Below are 27,153 nucleotides of genomic sequence, written 5' to 3'. Positions count from 1 at the left end.
TGTGTCTGTGGCAGGTAGGTGGTGTTACTGGTTACATTTACCTGCCATTGCCATTAGCTGTTTATGTTCCCCTTGTTCCTTGGCCACTTTAGACTCCTGTTCCTCCGTGTCCAGGAGGAACGGGCTGTCTACCCAGCTCCTAGATCAGGTATCGGCGTAGGGTCAGAAGGGATCCGAGGTTCCTGAGCATGAGCCCTCCTACCTTCAAGGTCGGCTCATGCAGCTAGGAGTCAGGGTCAGATTAGGGAAGCTCTAGGAGGTGACCTGCTCCCTAATTCTGTGGTACTGGCCAAGTAGCGACCTCCCATATTCTGGCATCGCACGGCTGAGAGTTTTCCCCATCCTCAGCCGTGACATTTACAGTGTTGTTTTCAGCCATAGCAACGTGCCACTGCGCATTGGGATGTGCTGTCTGACCCCCTTTTTCTTTGCCGTGAGAAAAAATGATGTTTTAATATATGCAAATGAGCCCCACGGAGCAACAGGGGGGAGGGCATTGCTGTTATTCCTACAGGCTCAGCTCTCTCTGCAACTGCTGCGCCCTCTGCACTTTAACAGGACAAGGCAGTGTAAACTTGATCATGCCTCGTCCTGACTTCTCCTACAGTCTCCCGCTGCGCCATGCGCTTCAGTATCTGGGGCAGGCGCAATGCAGTAAAGAGGCTTGCATTACAGAAGAGAACTGCCGGCGAACCTCTTTCTCTCCTGCTGTCAGTAAATTAGAAAGAAGGGAAGAATTGGAAGAGCTTAATACATGACTACTAGGGTTTGTTTTTATGTTGTAAACATGAAGACACAGTGGTCTGCGCAGGAGCTGTATCCTCCAAATAGCAGGATATAATTAATTAAGAACTTTCTTCATTTTTATCTTAGGTACATTAGAGCAACAAAAAATTATATAGTCCTGAAAAGATTGAAAACTGTTTAATGTGACAAATATGCAATAAAAAGGTACATCTGGAAAATGTCCAAACTTTTTTTTACTTTAATGTAAGTAAATTAAGTATATGCAAAATTAGATTAACAAGATTGTATCTGCAAAATTGTTTTTAAAAAATATATCTTGACAGTTTAATTATTAAAGAGGAGGTCTAGACTAGGAGCTGAGAACCCAAATGGACTTAACCTTTGCTCAATGAAAAAAGAAAAAAACTCCCCTGCCGGCAGTCCCACTGTTTGCTGTGGCTGCCCTGTTCCTGACTGCTTCTGGTCCCAGCCAGAAGTTCATGAGACCAAGACAGAAGTGGCACAGTCCAGTGACCACTGCGGCTAATCTCTGGCCTCAGCGGTCACATGTGCTAGAACCGTGCATTACTGCTAGCGATGTGCCATTCTAGCACGTGACCACTAATACAAGGGATTGGTCACATCGGTCACGGGACCAAGCCATTTCTGATCTGGCAGGGTCTGGCAATGACGCAGGAAGAGTGGGACTGTGGACAGGTGAGTTTTTTTGTTATTGGCCAAGGTTAGGGCCATTGGGGTTGTTAGGGTTCTTAGGCGAGACAGACTCATTAACCAGAGATTACACATCACAACTACATATTTAGCATTTTGTGGGTTACAAGTTACCAATCTTACCAAAATAAACCCTCTAATCTCATTGACACCTTCATCTCATGGGTCAGCTCATATCCTCATGAAGAATTTCCATCTCCTGATTTTTTTAAACTCGTGTTTTCCTGCCTATTAATTATGGCTTTATTTTCTAGTATCGGTAATTAATGCTACTGAACATGAAAAGGAGGAAATAGAGACTGAATACACATTTAAATAAATTAAAAAGGGTTAATGACATCTTCACATGAAAAACATGCTAAGTACAACCGCAGCTATCCACAATCATATCGGGAATGTCGGCCTTGACAATGGTGTTGTTGATGTTAAAGTAAAGAAAAGAGAGAGGCCTTCGTTTTGTTGGAACACAACACAGACTGAGATTAGAATATACGTTGTTTGCTTTGATGAGGCTAAAGATAGCCGTATGACTTGATGCTGCAATTCCTGGTGCTCTGGCCAGGTGAACGGGACATCTCCCTCCACATAGGTTCATGAAATAGCCCTTTGGGCTAATTATCCAGTCATTCCAGCCAATGTCTTTAAAAGCAATGTAAAATTTCTTTAGGCAACATATCTGCACATCATTAGTGCACTCTGTGATATGTCTCCGAATTCGAGTGTCCTCCTGTTTGTTGTGTACTTTTAATGCCAGAAATGGACGAAGGACATGGCTAATATTATCCATTTTAAGTGGATTCTTACAGTCCAGGCACATCAGTTCTATGTACATATTTTCAGTTCCCTCGTTGAGAGCTTCTCCAGAGAACATCTGTAAAGGAACCATATACCAGCCACCACTTACAGCTTTAGCCTGGGTTGTGCCTTTTATTGAACACCCCTTAGGCATGAACTTACAACTGACGGATAGGGTTATCTTGTTGCGGGATGTAGTTTTCAGATACAACCACATATGTGCCTGGTGTATCTCCTCTTGCTTGTCTTTGTCAGTAGATAAATGAAAGTGAAGAACACTTCTGGCACCATTTGAGTTATCTGCATACAAAACAATGAGTACACAAGTATAAAGAAATGTTAATCAATGGTGTTGTCACCATGAAATGTAGTGCAATATGCAGGCAGCACATTATAGAGCAGAAGGAGCTGAGCAGATGATTGATTTATAGTTTTTTGGAAAAAGATTCAGTAAAACTTGTAATTCATATATTTATATCTCTGCTAGTTCACTTGTCACACAGAGAATGCTATCAATCACTAATAACACCTCCCACGTGAAGTCAGAAATAGCAGAGATATAAATGTATAAATTACAAGTTTTACTGCATCTTTTACCACAAATCGATATGTAAATCTGCTCCGCTCCTCCTGCTCTGAACCATGCCGCCTGCAGATTACACTGCATTTCGTGGTGACAGGTTCTCTTTGAAGAACTGCACATTCTTTTAATTTTTTTGTTAGACTATATATTTGCAATAGAGTTGAGACTTTGAGAGCAAATATTCCTTATAAAGTTAAATGTTATTAATAGGTAATCTTTTAAAAAAAAATGGCAAGTTTTACCATTGGATTTACTAATCGTAATGTGGAATAATAGTACAAATTAAAGCATTTAAACATGCACTGCTGCAACCAACGACTGTCACAAAGTGGCACATGACCCAGCAGTGAGGTGCTGCTTGAGGACACGTCACTGCTGAGCCCATGACCCCATACATCCAGGAAATTTACATGCGAGGACCAGAAGACTGTAGAAGGGGCGAAGGAAGACTAGTGAAGACAGTCCAAGAGCCAAAGAGCCCAAACAGTGCAGCAAATAGCAGGTAATTATGGCTTCCTTTGCAGGTCTTGCTGGAGGAAGGCCATTTAAAAATATATATTACGGACAACCGCTTTAAGAAAGTCTGTCAGTACATTATTAAGTTCTTATCAGAACAGTACAGAACATTAGAAAGTGGTACACACTTTAAATAGGTTTTCTGAAATTTTAATACTCATGACCTGTATTCTGGATAGGTCATCAGTATCTGATTGGTGGGCGTTTAACACCTGGGGGAAGGGCATTTAAAAATATATACATGTATATACAGTACAGACCAAAAGTTTGGACACACCTTCTCATTCGAAGAGTTTTCTTTATTTTCATGACTATGAAAATTGTAGATTCACACTGAAGGCATCAAAACTATGAATTAACACATGTGGAATTATATACATAACAAACAAGTGTGAAACAACTGAAAATATGTCATATTCTAGGTTCTTCAAAGTAGCCACCTTTTGCTTTGCTTACTGCTTTGCACACTCTTGGCATTCTCTTGATGAGCTTCAAGAGGTAGTCCCCTGAAATGGTTTTCACTTCACAGGTGTGCCCTGTCAGGTTTAATAAGTGGGATTTCTTGCCTTATAAATGGGGTTGGGACCATCAGTTGCGTTGAGGAGAAGTCAGGTGGATACACAGCTGATAGTCCTACTGAATAGACTGTTAGAATTTGTATTATGGCAAGAAAAAAGCAGCTAAGTAAAGAAAAACGAGTGGCCATCATTACTTTAAGAAATGAAGGTCGGTCAGTCAGTCAGCCGAAAAATTGGGAAAACTTTGAAAGTAAGGGCTATTTGACCATGAAGGAGAGTGATGGGGTGCTGCGCCAGATGACCTGGCCTCCACAGTTACCGGACCTGAACCCAATCGAGATGGTTTGGGGTGAGCTGGACCGCAGAGTGAAGGCAAAAGTGCTAAGCATCTCTGGGAACTCCTTCAAGACTGTTGGAAGACCATTTCAGGGGACTACCTCTTGAAGCTCATCAAGAGAATGCCAAGAGTGTGCAAAGCAGTAATCAAAGCAAAAGGTGGCTACTTTGAAGAACCTAGAATATGACATATTTTCAGTTGTTTCACACTTGTTTGTTATGTATATAATTCCACATGTGTTAATTCATAGTTTTGATGCCTTCATAGTCATGAAAATAAAGAAAACTCTTTGAATGAGAAGGTGTGTCCAAACTTTTGGTCTGTACTGTACATGTACATGTATATTATGGACAATTCTTAAAATCTATCAGTACAGTATTAAGTTCTTATCAGAACAGTACAGAACACTAGAACCTGGTACATACAAAAGGGTTTTCTGAGAATTTAATACTAAAGACGTATCCTCTGGTTAGGTGATCAGTATTTGATCAGTGGGGGGTCCGACACCCAGGAGCCCGGACAATCAGCTGTTTGAGAAGGCAACAGTGTTTCTGTGAGCACTGCTGCCTTCTCTCAGCTTTCCCTAGGCTAGTGACAACACGTTCATTGAAGTGAATTAAGCTGATCGAGATACCAAGTACAGCTGCTATACAATGTACGGTGCTGTGCTTGGTAAGCTGCGAGAAGACCGCGGCACTCACAGCACCGGTGCCTTCTCGAACAGCTGATTGGCCGTGGTCCCAGGTGTTGATCCCCCACCAATCAGATACTGATGAACTATGCAGAGGACAAGTCATCAGTATTAAAATTTCAGAAAACCCATTTAAAGTATGTACCGCTTTCTAGTGTTCTGTACTGTTCTGATAAGAACTTCATCTGTACTGATAGACTTTCTTAAAATGGTTGTCCATAATATATATTTTTTAAATGCCCTTCCCCCAGCAAGACCTGCAAAGGAAGTCATAATTACCTGCTCTCTGCTGCACCATTTGGGCTACTTGACTATTGGGCTATCTTCACTACACTCCCTTTGCCCCTTCTACAGTTTTCTGGTCATCGCATTTTAATTTCCTGTACAGATGGGGTCATAACCTCAGCAGTGACGTGTCCCCAAGCAGCACGTCACTGCTGGGTCATGTGCCACATTGGCTGCACCAGTGCATGTAAACCCATCCATGCAGGGGGTTTACAAGTGGGGACCTGAAGTAGGTCATGTACATTGTATTCTATGAGAATTTGAAATTGTAATGCACATGATGCAAATTTTTTACATGTGGGTTTTGACCTACGGTGCGGATTTTAAAATTTGCAGCATGTCAATTTATTTCATTTTTCCAGTCCGGATTTTCTCCATTCACTTCAATGGGGACAGTAAAAGCCTCATGCGGAAAATCTGCATGCAAATCCGCATGTAAATCCGCACCAATTGATGTGGATTGACCGCACGGATTTCCCTGTGAACACCTGCAGATTTCAGTGCGGATTGTCCACACATAAATCCTGAACGTGTGCATTTACCCTTAGAGTCACAACAAATATGGAATGTGTGAATCCGGCTTAAAGGGGTTGGCCACTTTGGTTACTTCTAACTAGTGATGATCGAGCATCAAAGTATTTGGGTGTTCGGATGTTCGGCCCGAACACATTGCTATATTCGTGTGCTCTGCCGAGCACCCGAGTATAATGGAAGTCAATGGGAGACAACCAGGCACCCCCTGCTCTGAAGAGGGGAGGGTGCCTGGTCCATTGGAAAAGGTCAGAAAGTTACAGAAACACCACCAAAATGGTTCGGGAACAGCATGGAGACAATGTCTGGATGCATCTTGGACTCCCAAGTCGCTGCTGGGAACCATTTTGTCCGAGTTCTACGCCACTTTTACAGACTGACAAAAATACGCACAAAACCCCCCAAAAAATCGATTTTACAGGAAAAATTGTTAGGAAACATTCTTTCCAGTTTATTCAATTTTATATAAAGTGCAAGTGCTGCAAAAAATTACAAGCAAGAGGCACTCAGATACAACCTGTATATCACATAAAGGAAGACCGCATTCACAATGTGGTACAGTTGTTCAGGTAGTGGGACTCCTACACTCATATAGCCTATGCACTAAGTGAAAGGGCTGCCAAAAATTACAAGGAACCGGCACTCCAAAACACCCTAAAGGAGGGCATCATATACACCCTTGAAAAATTATGATTGATGGCCTGCTGGTGCCCCTTAAAAACATTTGGAGCAAGGGCCTGCTAATCTGACCATCTAAAACCTTAGGGGCGAGGGCCTGCTGCCGCTTTGTTGACTCTAGATAACTTCTAGGCGATCGCACGTCCTTCTGGTATAGCACTGTTTTGCTTGTCCTCTCCACCAGAGGAATGAGAGATGAGAAGTTCTCTTTGTAGTGGGGGTCGAGAAGGGTGAACAACCAGTAATCCGCGTTGTCTAAAATGCGTATAACGCGCGGGTCGTGGGAAAGGCAGCCTAACATGAAGTCAGCCATGTGTGCCAGAGTACCAGACAAGACTTCGCTGTCATAATCAGAAGGTGAGCTGACCCTGTAAAAGATTTTAAGTGAGGGCCTGCAGGTGATCTGACCCTGTAAAACATTATATGCGAGGGCCTGCAGTTGAGCTGACCCTGTAAAAGATTTTAGGTGAGGGCCTGCAGGTGACCTGACTCTGTAAAACATTATATGCGAGGGCCTGCAGTTGAGCTGACCCTGTAAAATATTATATGCGAGGGCCTGCAGTTGAGCTGACCCTGTAAAACATTATATGCGAGGGCCTGCCTGTTGAGCTGACCCTATAAAACATTATATGCGAGGGCCTGCAGTTGAGCTGACCCTGTAAAGCATTATTTGCAAGGGTCTGCAGGTGAGCTGACCCTGTAAAACATTATATGCGAGGGCATGCAGTTGAGCTGACCCTGTAAATTATTTTATGCGAGGGCCTGCAGGTGAGCTGACCCTGTAAAGCATTATATGCGAGGGCCTGCAGTTGAGCTGACCCTGTAAAACATTTTATGCGAGGGCCTGCAGGTGAGCTGACCCTGTAAAACATTATATGCGAGGGCCTGCAGTTGAGCTGACCCTGAAAAACATTATATGCGAGGGCCTGCAGTTGAGCTGACCCTGTAAAACATTATATGCGAGGGCCTGCTGCTGATCTGACCTTCTAAAACATTAGGCGCGAGGGCCTGCTGGTGAACTGACGCTCTAAAACATTATATGCGAGTGCCTGCTGGTGAGCTGACACTGTAAAACATTATATGCGAGTGCATGCTGTTCAAATGACACTCTAAAACATTATATGCGAGTCCATGCTGCACAGCTGACGCTCTAAAACATTATTTTCAAGTGCATGTTGTTCAGCTGACTCTCTAAAACATTATTTGAGAGTGCCTTTAGGTGAGATGACGCACTAAAACATTATTTTCAAGTGCATGTTTTTCAGCTGACGCTCTAAAACATTATTTGTGAGTGCCTTCAGGTGAGCTGACGCTCTAAAACATTATTTTCAAGTGCATGTTGTTCAGCTGACGCTCTAAAATATTATTTAAGAGTGCCTTTAGGTGAGATGACGCTCTAAAGCATTATTTTCAAGTGCATATTGTTCAGCTGACGCTCTAAAACATTATTTGCAAGTGCCTTCAGGTGAGCTGACGCTCTAAAATATTATATGCGAATGCATGCTGTACAGCTGACACTCTAAAACATTTTTAAGCGCATGTTGTTCAACTGACGCTCTAAAACATTATTTGTGAGTGCCTTCAGGTCAGATGACGCTCTAAAACATTATTTTTAAGTGCATATTGTTCAGCTGACGCTCTAAAACATTATTTGTGAGTGCCTTCAGGTGAGCTGACGCTCTAAAACATTATATGCAAATGCATGCTGTTCAGTGGAGGGAATATATACACTGCTCAAAAAAATAAAGGGAACACAAACAAGACAATGTAACTCCAAGTCAATCACACTTCTGTGAAATCAAACTGTCCACTTAGGAAGCAACACTGAGTGACAATCAATTTCACATGCTGTTGTGCAAATGGGATAGACAACAGGTGGAAATTATAGGCAATTAGCAAGACACCCCCAATAAAGGAGTGGTTCTGCAGGTGGTGACCACAGGCCACTTCTCAGTTCCTATGCTTCCTGGCTGATGTTTTGGTCACTTTTGAATGCTGGCGGTGCTTTCACTCTAGTGGTAGCATGAGACGGAGTCTACAACCCACACAAGTGGCTCAGGTAGTGCAGCTTATCCAGGATGGCACATCAATGCGAGTTGTGGCAAGAAGGTTTGCTGTGTCTGTCAGCGTAGTGTCCAGAGCATGGAGGCGCTACCAGGAGACAGGCCAGTACATCAGGAGACGTAGAGGAGGCCGTAGGAGGGCAACAACCCAGCAGCAGGACCGCTACCTCCGCCTTTGTGCAAGGAGGAACAGAAGGAGCACTGCCAGAGCCCTGCAAAATTACCTCCAGCAGGCCACAAATGTGCATGTGTCTGCTCAAACCGTCAGAAACAGACTCCATAAGGGTGATATGAGGGCCCGACGTCCACAGGTGGGGGTTGTGCTTACAGCCCAACACCGTGCAGGACGTTTGGCATTTGCCAGAGAACACCAAGATTGGCAAATTCGCCACTGGCGCCCTGTGCTCTTCACAGATGAAAGCAGGTTCACACTGAGCACATGTGACAGACGTGACAGAGTCTTGAGATGCCATGGAGAACGTTCTGCTGCCTGCAACATCCTCCAGCATGACCGGTTTGGCATTGGGTCAGTAATGGTGTGGGGTGGCATTTCTTTGGAGGGCCGCACAGCCCTCCATGTGCTCGCCAGAGGTAGCCTGACTGTCATTACGTACCGAGATGAGATCCTCAGACCCCTTGTGAGACCATATGCTGGTGCGGTTGGCCCTGGGTTCCTCCTAATGCAAGACAATGCTAGACCTCATGTGGCTGGAGTGTATCAGCAGTTCCTGCAAGACGAAGGCATTGATGCTATGGACTGGCCCGCCCATTCCCCAGACCTGAATCCAATTGAGCACATCTGGGACATCATGTCTCGCTCTATCCACCAACGTCACGTTGCACCGCAGACTGTCCAGGAGTTGGCAGATGCTTTAGTCCAGGTCTGGGAGGAGATCCCTCAGGAGACCGTCCGCCACCTCATCAGGAGCATGCACAGGCGTTGTAGGGAGGTCATACAGGCACGTGGAGGCCACACACACTACTGAGCCTCATTTTGACTTGTTTTAAGGACATAACATCAAAGTTGGATCAGCCTGTAGTGTGTTTTTCCACTTTAATTTTGAGTGTGACTCCAAATCCAGACCTCCATGGGTTGAAAAATTTGATTTCCATTTTTTTATTTTTGTGTGATTTTGTTGTCAGCACATTCAACTATGTAAAGAACAAAGTATTTCAGAAGAATATTTAATTAATTCAGATCTAGGATGTGTTATTTTTGTGTTCCCTTTATTTTTTTGAGCAGTGTACAATCTGGATGAGAAGGAGGAGGAGGAGAAAACAAGATTCAACCATATACTCTTTTTTTGTGCTGTAAAAAGGTACATGGGAATACACTACAGTAGATTGAGTACACTATAAATGATAGATTGAAATTGCCTTTATGTTCATCATCAGCTCAGCTCTCCTCTCCTCTGTTGGAGTTGAGAAGTTAGGGGCAATCCAGGCTTTGTTCATTTTTATCTGAGTCAACCTGTCAGCATTGCCAGTGGACAGGCGGATACGCTTATCTGTTATGCCACCAACAGCACTAAATACACGCTCAGACAAAACGCTGGCGGCAGGGCAGGCCAGCACCTCCAAGACGTAGAGCACAAGTTCGTGCCACGTGTCCAGCTTGGACACCCAGTAGTTGTAAGGCACTGAGGGATCATTTAGGACGCTGAAACAGTCTGCTATGTATTCCTTCACCATCTTCCAAAACTTTTCCCTCCTTGTACCACTAGGCCGCGCTTCAGGGTGAGGTTGCTGGCGGGGTGTCATGAAAGTGTCCAATGCCTTGGAGAGTGTTGCCCTGCCTTTGTTGGAACTGCTGTGTGTTCCCCTTGTTTCCCTTCCTCGGTTGCCTAAGGAAGTACGGACTCTGCCGGCCACGTTGTCAGATGGAAAATTTTGGAGCAATCTCTCAACAAGTACCTTCTGGTATTGCACCATTTTACTCGTCCTCCCCACCACAGGAATGAGAGATGAGACGTTCTCTTTGTAGCAGGGGTCGAGAAGGGTGAACACCCAGTAATCCGTGTCATCTAAAATGCGTATAACGCGAGGGTCGCGGGAAAGGCAGCCTAACATGAAGTCAGCCAAGACGTCGATGTCGACACCAGGATGACTCTCCATTAGGGTTGAACGAACCCGAACTGTAAAGTTCGGGTTTGTACCGAACCTTTGGATTTTTAGACCCCGCACACGAACCCGAACTTTTCGGTAAAAGTTTGGGTTCAAGTTCGGTGTATTTGGCGAGTTAATGGCGCTTTTTGAAAGGCTGCAGAGCAGCCAATCAACAAGCGTTTAACTTGTGTGCCCTTAGAAGCCATCACAGCCATGCCTACTAATGACATGGCTGTGATGACCAGTGCAGCATGTGACCCAGCCTCTATATAATGTGGAGTCATGTAGTGCTGCACGTCACTCTGCTCTTACTGGTGTAGGAATAGGATGCTGCTGTTGTATGGGAGAGAATAGCAAAGAATTTGTTATCAGAAGTGCTTGTTAACTTTGTGATCTACAGCGATTTTGTTTTGTGGGTGCAGTGCACCATCTTTTTACCCTGCCCTGAGCCCAGTGACACAAAAAAATTACTTTTATCCGTCTGTTAGTTAGGTGGGCGTCAGTGGCCATTTTGAGCAAGTTCAGTGCACCAGCACAGCATATGTGCATTTGTGACAGTCAAATACCCTACATCTGGGGCCTTTGCTGCATTTGTCACAGTGAAATACAAGCTTTACATACTGCAATTATATTCTGGGTTTAAAAAAACACCCATTTTTTGCAAGACCCTACATCTAGGGCCTTTGCTGCATTTGTCACAGTGAAATACAAGCTTTAAATACTGCAATTATATTCTGGGTTTAAAAAAACACCCATTTTTTGCAAGACCCTACATCTGGGGCCTTTGCTGCATTTGTCACAGTGAAATACAAGCTTTAAATACTGCAGTTATATTCTGGGCTTAAAAAAAAACTAAATTTTTTTGCATTTCTAACAGTCCAAAACAAGCGTTAGATACTGCTGTTAAATTCTAGTTTTAAAATAACACCCATTTTGGGCAAGATAATAAATTTGCGGCCTTTGTTGCATTTTTGACAGTCAAATACAAACTTTAAATACTGCAGTTATATTCTGGGTTTAAAAAAACACCCATTTTGGCAAGATAATACATTTGTGGCTTTTGCTGCATTTGTGACAGTCAAATACACGTGTTAGATACTGCAGTTATATTCTGGGTTTAAAAAAAACACCTATTTTGGGCAAGAAAATACATTTGCGGCCTTTGTTGAATTTCTGACAGTCCTATACAAGCGTTAGATACTGCTGTTAAAATCTGGTATTAAAAAAAACACCCATTTTGGGCAAGATAATACATTTGCGGCCTTTGCTGCATTTCTTACAGTCCAATAAAAGCGTTAAATACTGCTGTTATATTCTGGCTTTACAAAAACACCCATTTTGGGCAAGACTCTACATCTGGGGCCTTTGCTGCATTTGTCACAGTCAAATACAAACTTTAAATACTGCAGTTATATTCTGGGTTTAAAAAACACCCATTTTGGGCAAGACCCTACATCTGGGGCCTTTGCTGCATTTGTCACAGTCAAATACAACCAGTTAATACTGCAGTTACATTGTTGGTTGACAAATTAACATTTTCTGGGACCGTGAAGTAATTGTATAAAATTCGCCTGTCACACTATTGTGTGACCTCAATAAATTTTTCCTCTTTATGACACCGACACTGCCTTACTCTCATTGAACTTAATTGTTGACTCTTGACGGTTACATTATTGCCTGACATAAACCATCTGTTAGTTTGGTTGGTGAACGCAAAGAGTGAGGAAAGCGTCAAATAAGGGACGTGGCCCCGGTCATGGTGCTGCTGGTGGGGCTCCTGTTGCAGGGAGAGGATGTGGTCAATCTGTGCCAGCTACACGCCCAAGTGAAACACCTTTATCAGGTGCGAGTAGGCGACAGAACCTTCAGCGCTATTTGGTAGGGCCGAATGCGGCTCTACGAATGGTGAGGCCAGAACAAGTACAGGCGATAGTATATTGGGTGGCTAACAGTGCCTCCAGTTCCTTCACATTGTCTCCCACCCAGTCTCCTGCTGAAAGATCAGAGTTGGCACCTGCAGCCCATGTCCATCAGTCTTTCACCTCACCCCCTTGCAAATCAGCCAAGCATTCCGATGCCCAATCACTTATGTTTCAGGATGAGGACATGGGAGGACCACCGCAGCACGTGTCGGGTGAGGACAAAACACAGGGGCCAACTGCTGTGGCTTTCTGCATTGTGCAGACCGACAAGGAGGGCAGGCATGAAGACTGGGTGGAAAAATGATGTGGACGACGATGAGGTTCTCGACCCCACATGGAATCAAGGTCATGCGAGTGACCTGTCTAGTTCGAAGGAGGAGGCCAGTTCCCTGGCGTGGCAGTTCTTCAGACAATGTGCTGACGACAAGACACGAGTGGTTTGCACGCTGTGCAATTAGAGTCTGAAGCGAGGCATAAACGTTCTAAACCTGAGCACAACCTGCATGACCAGGCATCTAAGTGCAAAGCACTAGCTGCAGTGGGGTAGACACCTCAAAAACAAAGAAAGGTCTCTGGCTCCTCCTGCTTCCTCTTCTGCTGCAGTCTTGGCCTCTTCATCCACCTCTGGAGTAACAGTGGCACCTGCCACCCCACAAACAGAGGATCTGCCAGCAACGCCACCACCTGGGTCACCAAGCATCTCCACAATGTCCCATGGAAGCGCTCAGCTCTCCCAAACACTGGAGCGAAAGAGGAAGTACCCCCCTACCCACCCACGATCCCTGGCCCTGAATGCCAGCATTTCAAAATTACTGGCCTTTGAAATGCTGTCATTCCGTCTGGTGGAGACGGAGAGTTTTAAAAGACTTATGGCGGTGGCTGTCCCACAGTACGTCGTGCCCAGCCGCCACTACTTTTCTAGACGAGCCATCCCTTCCCTGCACAACCAAGTGGGGGACAACATCAGGTGTGCACTGCGGAACGCAATTTGTGGGAAGGTCCACCTAACTACGGATACGTGGACCAGTAAGCACGGTCAGGAATGTTATATCTCCCTAACAGCACACTGGGCTGGGCCTGAGGCGGATAGCAGTTTGGCGCATGTCCTTCCACCACCGAGGATTGCAGGGCGCTTCTCTCTGCCTCCTGTTGCTTCCTCCTCCTACTCCGCTTCCTCATCCTCTACCGCTTCCTCATCCGGTCAGGGTAACGCCTTCACCACCAACTTCAGCACAGCCAGGGGTAAACGACAGCAGGCATGGAACAACAGACCGATGAGTGGTTGGTGCCAGTGAGCCTGCAAGCCCAGCCTGCTGGTATGCGATAATGGGAGAAATCTCGTAGCAGCTCTGGGCCTAGCCGGTTTGACGCACTTCCCATGCCTGGCGCATGTGCTGAATTTGGTGGTGCAGAGGTTCCTTTAAAAATTACCCCATAGCTCATAGCACAGCTCATAGCCTGGCTATGAGCTGTGCGCTGCGATTGGCCAGCGCTGCAGCAAGGGACACGCCTCATACAAAAAATCAGTCCAGTACAACAGAGGGAGCGCAGACACCGGAGCCTATACCGGGCGAACGGAGCGGCGTCCAGACATACTAGTAAGTGCAGGGGGACCCCTGGGCGCCGCTCTGCCCACTGATATAGTTAGTTTTTAGTTTCTACACTAGTGAAAGGCCCTCTTTAATTCCGTCACTGGAGCGTGATCGTACGATGCGCGAGTACAAGCGCACGCTGGTAGACGCTCTGCTGATGGCATTCCCACCTGACAGCGGGGACACAGTGGAAGCACAAGGTGAAGGCAGAGGAGGAGGAAGAGGTCGCCAACGCAGCTGGGGCACCGCCAGCACCTCAGAAGGCAGGGTTAGCATGGCCAAAGTGTGGAAAAGCATTGTCAGCACGCCACAACAATCAGCACCACCAGCTGATATGAAACATCTTAGCAGGAGGCAGCATTTCAGCAACATGGTGGATCAGTATGTGTGCACACGCCTACACGTATTGGATAATGGATCTGCCCCCTTCGACTTCTGGGTCTCCAAATCGGGCACATGGCCTGAGCTTGCCCTTTACGCCTTGGAGGTGATGGCCTGCCCTGCATCCAGTGTATTGTCTGAATGTGTGTTTAGCACGGTAGGGGCATTATCACAGACAAGCGCAGCCGCATGTCCACAGCCAATGCGGACAAGCTCACGTTCATTAAAATGAACCAGGCATGGATCCCACAGGACTTGTCCGTACCTTGTGCAGAATAGACATGTATACCGGCCTTACCCAGCCATTGTTATACTACAGCGCAATTGCTCATTCTTGTATTTTTTATATTTCCCACTATTTTGGGGTGTACCCTAATTCAAACCAAAAAAAATAAAAAAACTGTGTTTGCTACCTCGTACTCCTCCACCGCCGCTTCCACCTACACCACTACGTCCACCACCTCCTCAACCTACTACTCCATATAGACCTCCACCTCATAGATCAAGATTATTATTTTTAATTTTTACTTATTTTATTTTAAGTAATTTCACTAATTTGTCTGTTGCATTGTCGGGTGAAATTCCCAAATTTTTGGCTGGGATATACCCTGCTCTACCTAGTAGACAGGTAAATAAATTTCACTAATTTGTCTGTTACATTGTCGGGTGAAATTCCCAAATTTTTGGCTGGGATATACCCCTGCTCTACCTAGTAGAAAGGTAAATAAATTTCACTAATTTGTCTGTTACATTGTCGGGTGAAATTCCCAAATTTTTGGCTATGATATACCCCTGCTCTACCTAGTAGACAGGGAAATACATTTCACTAATTTGTCTGTTACATTGTCGGGTGAAATTCACCAAATTTTGGCTGTGATATACCCCTGCTCTACCTAGTAGACAGGTAAATAAATTTCACTAATTTGTCTGTTACATTGTTTAGTGAAATTCCCAAATTTTTGGCTGTAATATAACCCTGCTCTAGATAGTGGACAAGGAAATAAATTTCACTAATTCGTCTGTTACATTGTTGGGTGACTATTGCTCATCATTTGCGCTAGAAAATAAATTTGCGGCCTGCACTACATTTAGGACTGTACGAATGGTGATACCAGAACAAGTACAGACTATAGTAGATTGGGGGGCTGGCAGTGCCTACAGTTCCTTCGCATTGTCTCCCACCCAGTCCTCTGCTGAAAGATCAGAGTTGGCACCTACAGCCCATGGCCATCTGTCCTTCAACTCACCCCCTGGCAAATCAGGCAATCAGTCTGAGCCTCAAGTCATGCAGCAGTCTGTTATGATTTTTGATGACTCTGCTGGCCATCCACATAGCCCTGCACCAGAAGTGGAAGAGATTGAGTGCACTGATGCCCAACCACTTATGTATCAGGATGAGGACATCGGAAACCACCGCAGCACGTCTCTGATGATGACAAAACACAGGTGCCAACTGCTGCGGGTTTCTGCAGTCTGCAGACCGACAAGGAGGGCAGGGGTAAAGAGTGGGTGGAAGATGATGTGGAGGATGATGAGGTACTAGACCCCACATGGAATCAACACACGACGAACGTACAGCACTCTTGAGTCTCCAAAGAGACAAGGACTTAACTATCAAGCCCGCTGACAAAGGCGGTGCATTGGTAGTTATGGACAAGAGAGACTACCTCGAGGAGATTAACAAACAACTGAATGATAATAATGTATATGAACGTTTACCTAGAGATCCCATTCTGGTTATTAGAGAAAATATCAAACAGGTATTGACAATTCACCTCAATAAGGGCACCATTGACCAAGACACAGTATCCTATCTATCTAAACAACATCCGATCATGCCGGTGTTATATACTTTACCTAAAGTGCACAAACGCCCAATAGTCTCATCCTCTGACTCCATTTTATCCCCTCTATCTGAGTTTTTGGAGAAAATCCTAACACCCAAGGTTAAAACCACCAAATCTTTCCTCCTAGACACGTCAACCTTTCTACAACTTATTAGGGACATCAAACAAGTACAACCAGATTCTATCCTTGTCACTCTTGACGTAGTGAGCCTGTATACTTCCATTACACATACCAAGGGCCTCTATGCCAACAGTAGGCTATTAGAAACGACTGACACTAATCCTGAAGTCACCTCACTATGTCTTGATCTTCTCCACTTGGTTCTCACAAAGAACTATTTTCTGTTCCAAGATGACTTCTATATCCAGAAACAGGGAACCGCGATGGGGGCGCACATGGCGCCGCCCTACGCTAATTGTTACATGGCCACATTTGAAGAGGACTACATTTAAACCAACACAGAATTCCAACAGCATGCTTTAATTTGGAAAAGATACATCGACAATGTCTTTTGCATATGGAATAGCACAATGTAATCCCTATAGGATTTCTTTACTTACCTCAACTCCATCTGGCCAGAACTACAGTTCACCCTGCACCATAGTAACACATCCATCAATTTCATGGACACCATAGTTTCCAAGGATCCTAACGGCCATTTACACACTGACCTGTATACTAAACCTACGGACCGTAATAGTTTACCACATTATTCCAGCTACCATCCCACTAGCATGAAGAAGTCCCTCCCACGCTCCCAATTCCAAAGAATCTCCAGGATAGTCGACAATACTAATGTAAAAAAACTGAGATTAAACGAAATGTCCACTCGGTTTTACAATAGAGGCTACCCTGACTCCGTCATCAAAGATTGTCTGAGACCCAACCAAAAGGTTAGAGTACAACAGGCCCAGAGGGTGCCTTTTGTACATACGTTTCACCCCTTTGCATCTAAGGTCCAGCATATCCTGCACAAACACTGGCACCTTTTACATCAGGCATACCCACATATTGAGGCCTTCTCACTCCCTCTCCTACCATGCAACAGACGCCCCAAGAATCTAAGGGACATGCTAGTACGAGCAGATGAAGGCTCCAATATCAGAATCCTAAAACAGATGTTCCTGCAGACACCATGTAAAGGCACATTCCCCTGCCTCCACTGCGCACAATGTTCCCACGTCACAAAGGGGGATAAGATTTTTCATCCATTAACCAGTAAAGGGCTCCCTGTACGGGGTTTCTTCACGTGTGACTCCACAAATGTTGTATACATCATCAAATGTCCCTGTGGCCTTACGTACGTCGGCGAAACGACACAGACCATTAGGGACAGAATATGTCAACATAAATCCAACATCCGTTGTCAAAACAATCATCTACCCATTCCCGCACACTTTGCAGCCAAACACCACACCATTGCCCAACTGCGGTTCCAGGTGGTGGAACAAATATCAGTCCCCAGAAGAGGCGGGGACATATCCCGCATCCTTATGAATAGGGAAGCCATGTGGATCCACCGCCTACAAACCTTGGAACCCAAGGGGCTCACCCATGAATATGAAGTTGGTGGCTTTTATTATGACTTATTACTACCTTTACACCCTCAACTATCTGTCACGGCCATGGCTATGACCGTGACTCCTGAACCGCATGCGGTTGTCAGCGGTTTAGTTTGGTTGTCAATCACAGGTGAGGGCTGTGGTATTTGCCTCACCTGTGGTTGCCGCTGGCAACAGTATGTATGTGGCAGCATAGCAGTCTGAGCTGTGTCATTGCAGCTTGCTATGTTGTGCATGCGGTTTCGTGTGATGTGTGTATGTGTGCACTTGGTTTTATGTTATTGTGTGCACGTCCCCTTTAAGTGGTGTTTTCCCTTCCCTGGTGTTGGAAGGGTTAACTTCCTTCCTAGTGTGTGTGTGCACTGGGTGTGTCCGATTGTGGGTGTGGCTGCATGGGCTATAAAGCCTCAGTTTAGACATGATGTCTGAGGGGTACTCCAGCCTTGTTGCAAGCTGGAGAAACTCTCCTGGTCACATTTCCATCTGCCAGTGTGGGCCACCCTTGTGGTCATAAATTGTGATTCTCTATGTTTATGAGGTTGTGTGTTTACTTCATGTATGGTGTTTGGTAGATGTTTGTTTGGTCGTTTCTTTTGCAGCATATGGTTTCCTGGTTTCCTGTGATGTGTGTGGTGTGCTCTGTCTTTGGTGTTTGTGGACAGCAGCACTTGGGTTCCAGGTTGTGTGTCTGTGGCAGGTAAGTGTGGTACTAGGCTCACTTACCTGTCACTGCCATATGTCTGTTTATGTTTCCTTGTTTGTGTTGCTTGGCCACTTTAGACTCCTGTTCCTCCGTGTCCAGGAGGAACGGGCTGTCTACCCAGCTCCTAGTTTAGGGCCATCTTGAGGGCTAGCAGGGACTTCAAGGTTCCGGAGCATGAGCCCTCCTACCATCAAGGTCGGCTCATGTAGCTAGGAGTCAGGGTCAGGTTAGGGATGCGATTAGGAGGTCACCTGCTCCCTAATCCTGTTGTCCTGGTCGAGCAGTGACCACCCCATCTGCTGATACCGCATGGCTGAGGGTTTTCCCCATCCTCAGCCGTGACAGTATGACCACAAGGGTGGCCCACACTGGCAGATGGAAATGTGACCAGGAGAGTAGCTTACAACAAGGCTGGAGTACCCCTCAGACATCATGTCTAAACTGAGGCTTTATAGCCCATGCAGCCACACCCACAATCGGACACACCCAGTGCACACACACACTAGGAAGGAAGTTAACCCTTCCAACACCAGGGAAGGGAAAACACCACTTAAAGGGGACGTGCACACAATAACATAAAACCAAGTGCACACATACACACATCACACGAAACCGCATGCACAACATAGCAAGCTGCAATGACACAGCTCAGACTGCTATGCTGCCACATACATACTGTTGCCAGCGGCAACCACAGGTGAGGCAAATACCACAGCCCTCACCTGTGATTGACAACCAAACTAAACCGCTGACAACCGCATGCGGTTCAGGAGTCACGGTCGTAGCCATGGCCGTGACACTATCTACATTAACGCTCATGCTATTACAGTCTTTCCTACATTGCTGGCTACTATATCTATAGTCCCATCAGAAAGCGCAAGCCCCATATTGTTATCTCTAACCACCTCCCTGCAGAATGTCATTGCAGAGGATGAGTCACAGTGACATTACCCAGCCTTGCCTTCCCAGTAGCCACCCCAGCGCATGCGCCACTTAACAGCGCAGGTCCTGACAGTGTCTGACACTATCTTCCCTCACGAGCCGCTCTGCACATGCGCCAACAACACACACGCATGCGCCGTTGGTTCACAGTACTCCGCCCGCCATCTTAACTCATCCCCAGCGTACACCGGAAGTACGTCAGCTATACTCCGCCCAACCACTTCCGCCGCTACGCAAACATTACTTAATGGGACCGGACACCAACAACATTATGGCGCCTTTTCCTTCAGGCTACCGCCTCACCATAGCGCTCGCCACACAGGGCCATAGAGCCCCCTACCATCGCAGCGTCCTGCCACCCACTGAGGGTTCACTACCTCCATGCTTTTTTCCTCTCACCTATGCGGCTCAAAGAACCATGGTAAGGACCATTATGCATCTTTTCATCATGTATTTTCATGACTATTCAACCTGTACCATACTATACTATGCTCTACAGCAATATTATATAGCTTATTAGATACAGTGCAAATATTAAAAGGGGTATGCACCTAGGTAATGAACTATACTTAGTTGCACTTGAGCTATAGCCTCCTAGATACTGCAATAATGTTGTGTATAAGGTAAATCTCTCTCAGGACATATACCCGGAGACTGTTTTTTGTATTGTTTTCTGTATTGTTTTTTGCTTGAGTCAGACGTGAAGTTCTGCATGCTGGTTTCTCTCCTTAACATTCCTTACCCTATCCGGAATCTGCCTATTACCATACATTGTGACTGGAAACACCGACCCAATGCCAACCACCTACTTGGACCACCATACAACATCCATGATTTCCCGCATAATCCTTGGATCATAGCTCCTCCTCCTGGACTTTTTGGGATGCTACTGTCGAGATTAATTTTGTCAATGTCTAATCCAGACGGACATGCGTTCTTTGCAATATGTTACATCGATATTGCCATTTTTTCTTTTGTTTAATATTGCACCGATATATTATTTATCTATTTAATTTATGATTACTGCTATGTACTAATTGTGATACTCTTATATGCCCTTCCAGTTGTACTGAAGAAGGCTATAAGCTGAAAAACGTTTTTTGACAGGAACCGCACACTAATAAAAGCATTATTCTTGAAAACCAAGTGGAGTACAGTCTAAATTCTATCATTATCTGGTTTGGGAACCATCTCCTATTGCCCACGCAATCAGATTGGAGTACCATCCAATCTTATACTACCGAGGATGATGAGGTACTAGACCCCACATGGAATCAAGGTCATGCGAGTGACCTGTCTAGTTCGGAGGAAGAGGCGGTGTTCGCACAGAGGCACCAGCACAGCAAAAGAGGGAGCAGGGTGCAAAAGCGTCTGTTACATTCTTGGGTGACATTTTACCATTTTTGCTGTAAATAAACTCCTGCTCTGCATAGGTGACAGGGACATAAATTTCAAAAAATAGTCTGTTACATTGTCAGGTGACATTATACCAATTTTGCTGTATACAAACCCCTGCTCTGCATAGGTGACAGGGACCTAATTTTTGTAAAATCGTCTGTTCAATTGGTGGGTAACATGAACACAGTTTTGCCGTGAATAAACCCCTGCTCTGCATAGTTGACAGGGACCGAAATTTCTAAAAATCGTCTGTTCCATTGGTGGGTGACATTAACCCATTTTTGCCGATGAAAATCCGCATAGGTGACAGGGACTTAAATTTCTAAACCTCGTCTTTAATTGACGCGCGCCCCCTCCTTTCATTCGATCCTTCCGCTTTAACAACTTGTCTAACATTTCCGCTCGATCACATTTCAGCCATTGACCTCCCTTGGATGTAGTCTCTCTTTCTCACGCTCCCTCTCCGGCGTGGAACCCTGATTCGCCGCTAACCGTGATCAACATGGTAGGCGCAGAAAAGAACATCGAAAGTTGATAGAGAAGATATCCAATTGGATTGTGGACGTCACGGGGAGGTAGATCAGGCAGAAGTTATCTAGAGTCAACAAAGCGGCTGTCTAACGTTTCCAAATTCAAAATACCCCAGTGACATTCCCTGTAAATTTTTAGTAATCAATCAAATAACAGGGCATCTTAAGAATCCTGTATTGCTATTTATCGTCACCACCTCCCAGAGTCGGGAGTGGGTAATTGCCGCGCGCCCCCTCCTTTACTTGGAAGCTTCTGCTTCAGTAATTTGTCCCACATTTCCGCTCGATCACATTTAATTTCATCCATTGACCTCCCTTGGATGTGGTATCCCTTTCTCAGGCTCCCTCTCCAGCCTGGAACCCTGATTCCCCGCTACCCGTGATCACCATGGTAGGCGCAGAAAAGAACAACGAAAGTTGATAGAGAAGATATCCAATTGGATCGTGGACATCACGGGGACATGCGACATGGTTGAGCAGTATGTGTGCACACGGCTACACGTACTGACTGACGGGTCCACCCCCTTCAACTTCTGGGTCTCCAAATTGGGCACATCGCCTGAGCTTGCCCTTTACACCTTGGAGGTGCTGGCCTGCCCTTTACGCCTTGGAGGTGCTGGCCGGGTCCCCATTGAATTCAATGGGGTTCGGGGTCAAGTTCGGGTCCCCTATGTAATGTCCTCCCCCATTTCCTCGTCTGCCACATTCACAGCGTCGTCCGTTGTTTGAGTAGACACAGCTGTGGGATGGTTATGCTGATAATAGCGTTATCGCCACTAACCATCTGTGTGGAATCATCAAAGTTTTTTAAAACCTCACAGAGGTCTGACATCAGTGCCCACTCCTCGCTTGTGAATAGTGGCAGTTGACTCGAAAGGCGACGATTATGTTGCAGCTGGTATTTCACAACTGCCCTCTGCTGCTCACAAAGCCTGGCCAACATGTGAAACGTAGAGTTCCAGCGCGTGCTCACGTCGCACAACAGTCGTTGAGCTGGAAGACGCAATTGCTGCTGCAGCGTTGACAGACCGGCTGAAGCTGTGAACGACTTGCAGAAATGGGCACACACGGGGCCAGGGCCGGATTAACGTAGGGGCGGATGGAGCTGCAGCTCCAGGCCCCTGCATGAAAATAGGCCCAGCAGCCCGCATACAGGGCCGGACTGGCCTACCAGGATACTGGGAAAATTCCCGTTAGGCCGGTAGCCTTGACTGCCGCACAGCCGGCAGTGCCGACAGTGAGGAGGCTCCTTGGCTGGTGCAGTATAATGAGTATATTACACAGAGTGACTGACAGAGAGAGGAGCCCATCCCCCGGCCCCGCCCCCAACAGCAGGCTCCAGCACGGACATTGCCCGGAGCCTGACTCCTCCCACACATGTGACTGATCACATGATCATGACATCACGGAAGGTCCTTTAGCCTGCTAGCTGCTGCTTGTGCAGAGCTGTCATCCGGCTGTTCAGGGCTGTGTATCAGGTAGGAGGCTGAGTACAGAGGCTGGTGATTTTCAATATCAATAGGAGTTTCAATAGGAGAGCGATTGTTTCAGCAGTAAAGAAAGACTTTGCATACAAAGACAGTTATGTGCGCGGTTTAGGACACATGAGGGGACATTAATAAAGTAATGCTGTGACACATAGGGCCATGAGAGGGGCCAGCATAATATGCTATATGTGCACATCACTATGGCGAAATACATATACAAACGGAAAATGCAAATGTGATCGCACACTACATCCAGCACTCTGCCCTCCATGCTGGACGAGACATTGGTTTATATTTTGGCCAAAGCATAGTAAGCCACTCACCGCGTCAAGGTTGTCTCATGAGTGGTCCCTAACTCTTGTTCCTACCTGTTCATGGGCCATGACAGCCACATAAAATCCAGGGAGTGCAGGTCAGCATGCAAGCCAAGCACACTTTGCTTGTAACCCCGTCCGGTGCCATTACAGCTTTCATCGGATCCAGGGATGCAAGTACCAACATGCATGCTGAACCCACCATATACTTCTCCTGGAGCCAGATGGCTAATGGTAGGTTCTATACAAGCAGACTCAGTTTTATACTGACTTTAAAACCAGCCTCAAGGACAGATTAACTGGTCAGGTGTGCAATGACTCCAAGGAGATCGCCACGCCTCCAATATATACTACAAAGAAAAAAATAAGGGGTTGGGTCAGCACAACCTGCCTGTAGGTGCACATCACTATGGCGAAATACATATACAAACGGAAAATGCAAATGTGATCGCACACTACATCCAGCACTCTGCCCTCCATGCTGGACGAGACATTGGTTTATATTTTGGCCAAAGCATAGTAAGCCACTCACCGCGTCAAGGTTGTCTCATGAGTGGTCCCTAACTCTTGTTCCTACCTGTTCATGGGCCATGACAGCCACATAAAATCCAGGGAGTGCAGGTCAGCATGCAAGCCAAGTACACTTTGCTTGTAACCCCGTCCGGTGCCATTACAGCTTTCATCGGATCCAGGGATGCAAGTACCAACATGCATGCTGAACCCACCATTTGTAGTATATATTGGAGGCGTGGCGATCTCCTTGGAGTCATTGCACACCTGACCAGTTAATCTGTCCTTGAGGCTGGTTTTAAAGTCAGTATAAAACTGAGTCTGCTTGTATAGAACCTACCATTAGCCATCTGGCTCCAGGAGAAGTATATGGTGGGTTCAGCATGCATGTTGGTACTTGCATCCCTGGATCCGATGAAAGCTGTAATGGCACCGGACGGGGTTACAAGCAAAGTGTACTTGGCTTGCATGCTGACCTGCACTCCCTGGATTTTATGTGGCTGTCATGGCCCATGAACAGGTAGGAACAAGAGTTAGGGACCACTCATGAGACAACCTTGACGCGGTGAGTGGCTTACTATGCTTTGGCCAAAATATAAACCAATGTCTCGTCCAGCATGGAGGGCAGAGTGCTGGATGTAGTGTGCGATCACATTTGCATTTTCCGTTTGTATATGTATTTCGCCATAGTGATGTGCACCTACAGGCAGGTTGTGCTGACCCAACCCCTTATTTTTTTCTTTGTAGTATATATTGGAGGCGTGGCGATCTCCTTGGAGTCATTGCACACCTGACCAGTTAATCTGTCCTTGAGGCTGGTTTTAAAGTCAGTATAAAACTGAGTCTGCTTGTATAGAACCTACCATTAGCCATCTGGCTCCAGGAGAAGTATATGGTGGGTTCAGCATGCATGTTGGTACTTGCATCCCTGGATCCGATGAAAGCTGTAATGGCACCGGACGGGGTTACAAGCAAAGTGTACTTGGCTTGCATGCTGACCTGCACTCCCTGGATTTTATGTGGCTGTCATGGCCCATGAACAGGTAGGAACAAGAGTTAGGGACCACTCATGAGACAACCTTGACGCGGTGAGTGGCTTACTATGCTTTGGCCAAAATATAAACCAATGTCTCGTCCAGCATGGAGGGCAGAGTGCTGGATGTAGTGTGCGATCACATTTGCATTTTCCGTTTGTATATGTATTTCGCCATAGTGATGTGCACCTACAGGCAGGTTGTGCTGACCCAACCCCTTATTTTTTTCTTTGTAGTATATATTGGAGGCGTGGCGATCTCCTTGGAGTCATTGCACACCTGACCAGTTAATCTGTCCTTGAGGCTGGTTTTAAAGTCAGTATAAAACTGAGTCTGCTTGTATAGAACCTACCATTAGCCATCTGGCTCCAGGAGAAGTATATGGTGGGTTCAGCATGCATGTTGGTACTTGCATCCCTGGATCCGATGAAAGCTGTAATGGCACCGGACGGGGTTACAAGCAAAGTGTACTTGGCTTGCATGCTGACCTGCACTCCCTGGATTTTATGTGGCTGTCATGGCCCATGAACAGGTAGGAACAAGAGTTAGGGACCACTCATGAGACAACCTTGACGCGGTGAGTGGCTTACTATGCTTTGGCCAAAATATAAACCAATGTCTCGTCCAGCATGGAGGGCAGAGTGCTGGATGTAGTGTTCGATCACATTTGCATTTTCCGTTTGTATATGTATTTCGCCATAGTGATGTGCACCTACAGGCAGGTTGTGCTAACCCAACCCCTTATTTTTTTCTTTGTAGTATATATTGGAGGCGTGGCGATCTCCTTGGAGTCATTGCACACCTGACCAGTTAATCTGTCCTTGAGGCTGGTTTTAAAGTCAGTATAAAACTGAGTCTGCTTGTATAGAACCTACCATTAGCCATCTGGCTCCAGGAGAAGTATATGGTGGGTTCAGCATGCATGTTGGTACTTGCATCCCTGGATCCGATGAAAGCTGTAATGGCACCGGACGGGGTTACAAGCAAAGTGTACTTGGCTTGCATGCTGACCTGCACTCCCTGGATTTTATGTGGCTGTCATGGCCCATGAACAGGTAGGAACAAGAGTTAGGGACCACTCATGAGACAACCTTGACGCGGTGAGTGGCTTACTATGCTTTGGCCAAAATATAAACCAATGTCTCGTCCAGCATGGAGGGCAGAGTGCTGGATGTAGTGTGCGATCACATTTGCATTTTCCGTTTGTATAATATGCTATATACTGAGCAAACAATAGGGCGGTGGCTCACTCTAAACGGAGATGTGGAACAGGTGCTGCTAGCCCAAATATGAGGGACACCCACCCTCAAAAGGTAAATATAGGTAAAACTAGAATAATGGGCGAGCACACTTCATTTGTATCATAGAGTGCATAAAATATTTAATTAAATCCAATAAATCGACACGTGTATAAACATAAAATCAGATCATACAATAATAAAATACAATAAAATATCATAAAACTTGTGTACTTGGAATAATACACTTATAAATACTGCAGGCGAATGGGATGGTTTGCACAGTGTGCTAAAGTCCAATTGCTGGTGTTGGACCAGATTATCATATACCTATAAGTCTCATATGGAAGTCCGCTAATTTAGTGAGATATCTTGAATTCTCCTGTCCAGGAGATCTCCAATCACAGGTCTATTGCACAGATATATGCTGGTAGTAGCTCCAATATAGATAGAAGGTATAAAGATCACCTATTTCAGTCTCTTGTATATTCCCCAAACCTTGGGTGCTGATTTTGTACACCAGTTTGCTGAATCGTGTTACAAAGTCCCGTAATCACTGTAAATATAGCATGGGCCGGATCACACACCTGTAACAAAAAGCACCTCCACGTCCACAAGCATGGCCATGCTGTGAAATTGAATCGAAGGACTTTTCCAATAATTAGAAATATATTGGCGATTCACTGTACCCTCTCCTTTGTGCCGGACGAAATCCCGTTTGGAAATCCCGTGAGACTTCGGGTAAGTCAGCTGCAGCTGAACGTAGTCAGACGCCGGCAGTGTCCCGCGCTGCCCGACTCACGCTGGAAACAGATCGTCCACCACGAGGGAGGTAAGAAGCTTTCATATACAAGCTGCTATATTTACAGTGATTACGGGACTTTGTAACACGATTCAGCAAACTGGTGTACAAAATCAGCACCCAAGGTTTGGGGAATATACAAGAGACTGAAATAGGTGATCTTTATACCTTCTATCTATATTGGAGCTACTACCAGCATATATCTGTGCAATAGACCTGTGATTGGAGATCTCCTGGACAGGAGAATTCAAGATATCTCACTAAATTAGCGGACTTCCATATGAGACTTATAGGTATATGATAATCTGGTCCAACACCAGCAATTGGAC

General features: G+C 45.7%; 1 protein-coding gene across 2 annotated transcripts in view; it reads right to left on the bottom strand.

Moving 5' to 3' along the window:
* Positions 1-913: 913 nt before the first annotated feature.
* LOC120996055 (inhibin beta C chain-like) overlaps positions 914-27,153 on the bottom strand; it is a 66,598-nt gene continuing 40,358 nt past the window's right edge. For both annotated transcript variants that reach the window (XM_040425725.1, XM_040425726.1), the window contains exon 3: positions 914-2,553. In XM_040425725.1, the coding sequence (XP_040281659.1) occupies positions 1,817-2,553 (737 nt within the window). In that variant the 3' untranslated portion in view covers positions 914-1,816. The remainder of the gene's footprint in view (positions 2,554-27,153) is intronic.

This window comes from Bufo bufo, chromosome 3 (assembly GCF_905171765.1).
Source record: "Bufo bufo chromosome 3, aBufBuf1.1, whole genome shotgun sequence".
Taxonomy (NCBI): Eukaryota; Metazoa; Chordata; class Amphibia; order Anura; family Bufonidae; genus Bufo; species Bufo bufo.
The sequence above is the reverse complement of the archived record's forward strand: the minus strand, read 5'-3'. Positions and strand labels throughout refer to the sequence as shown.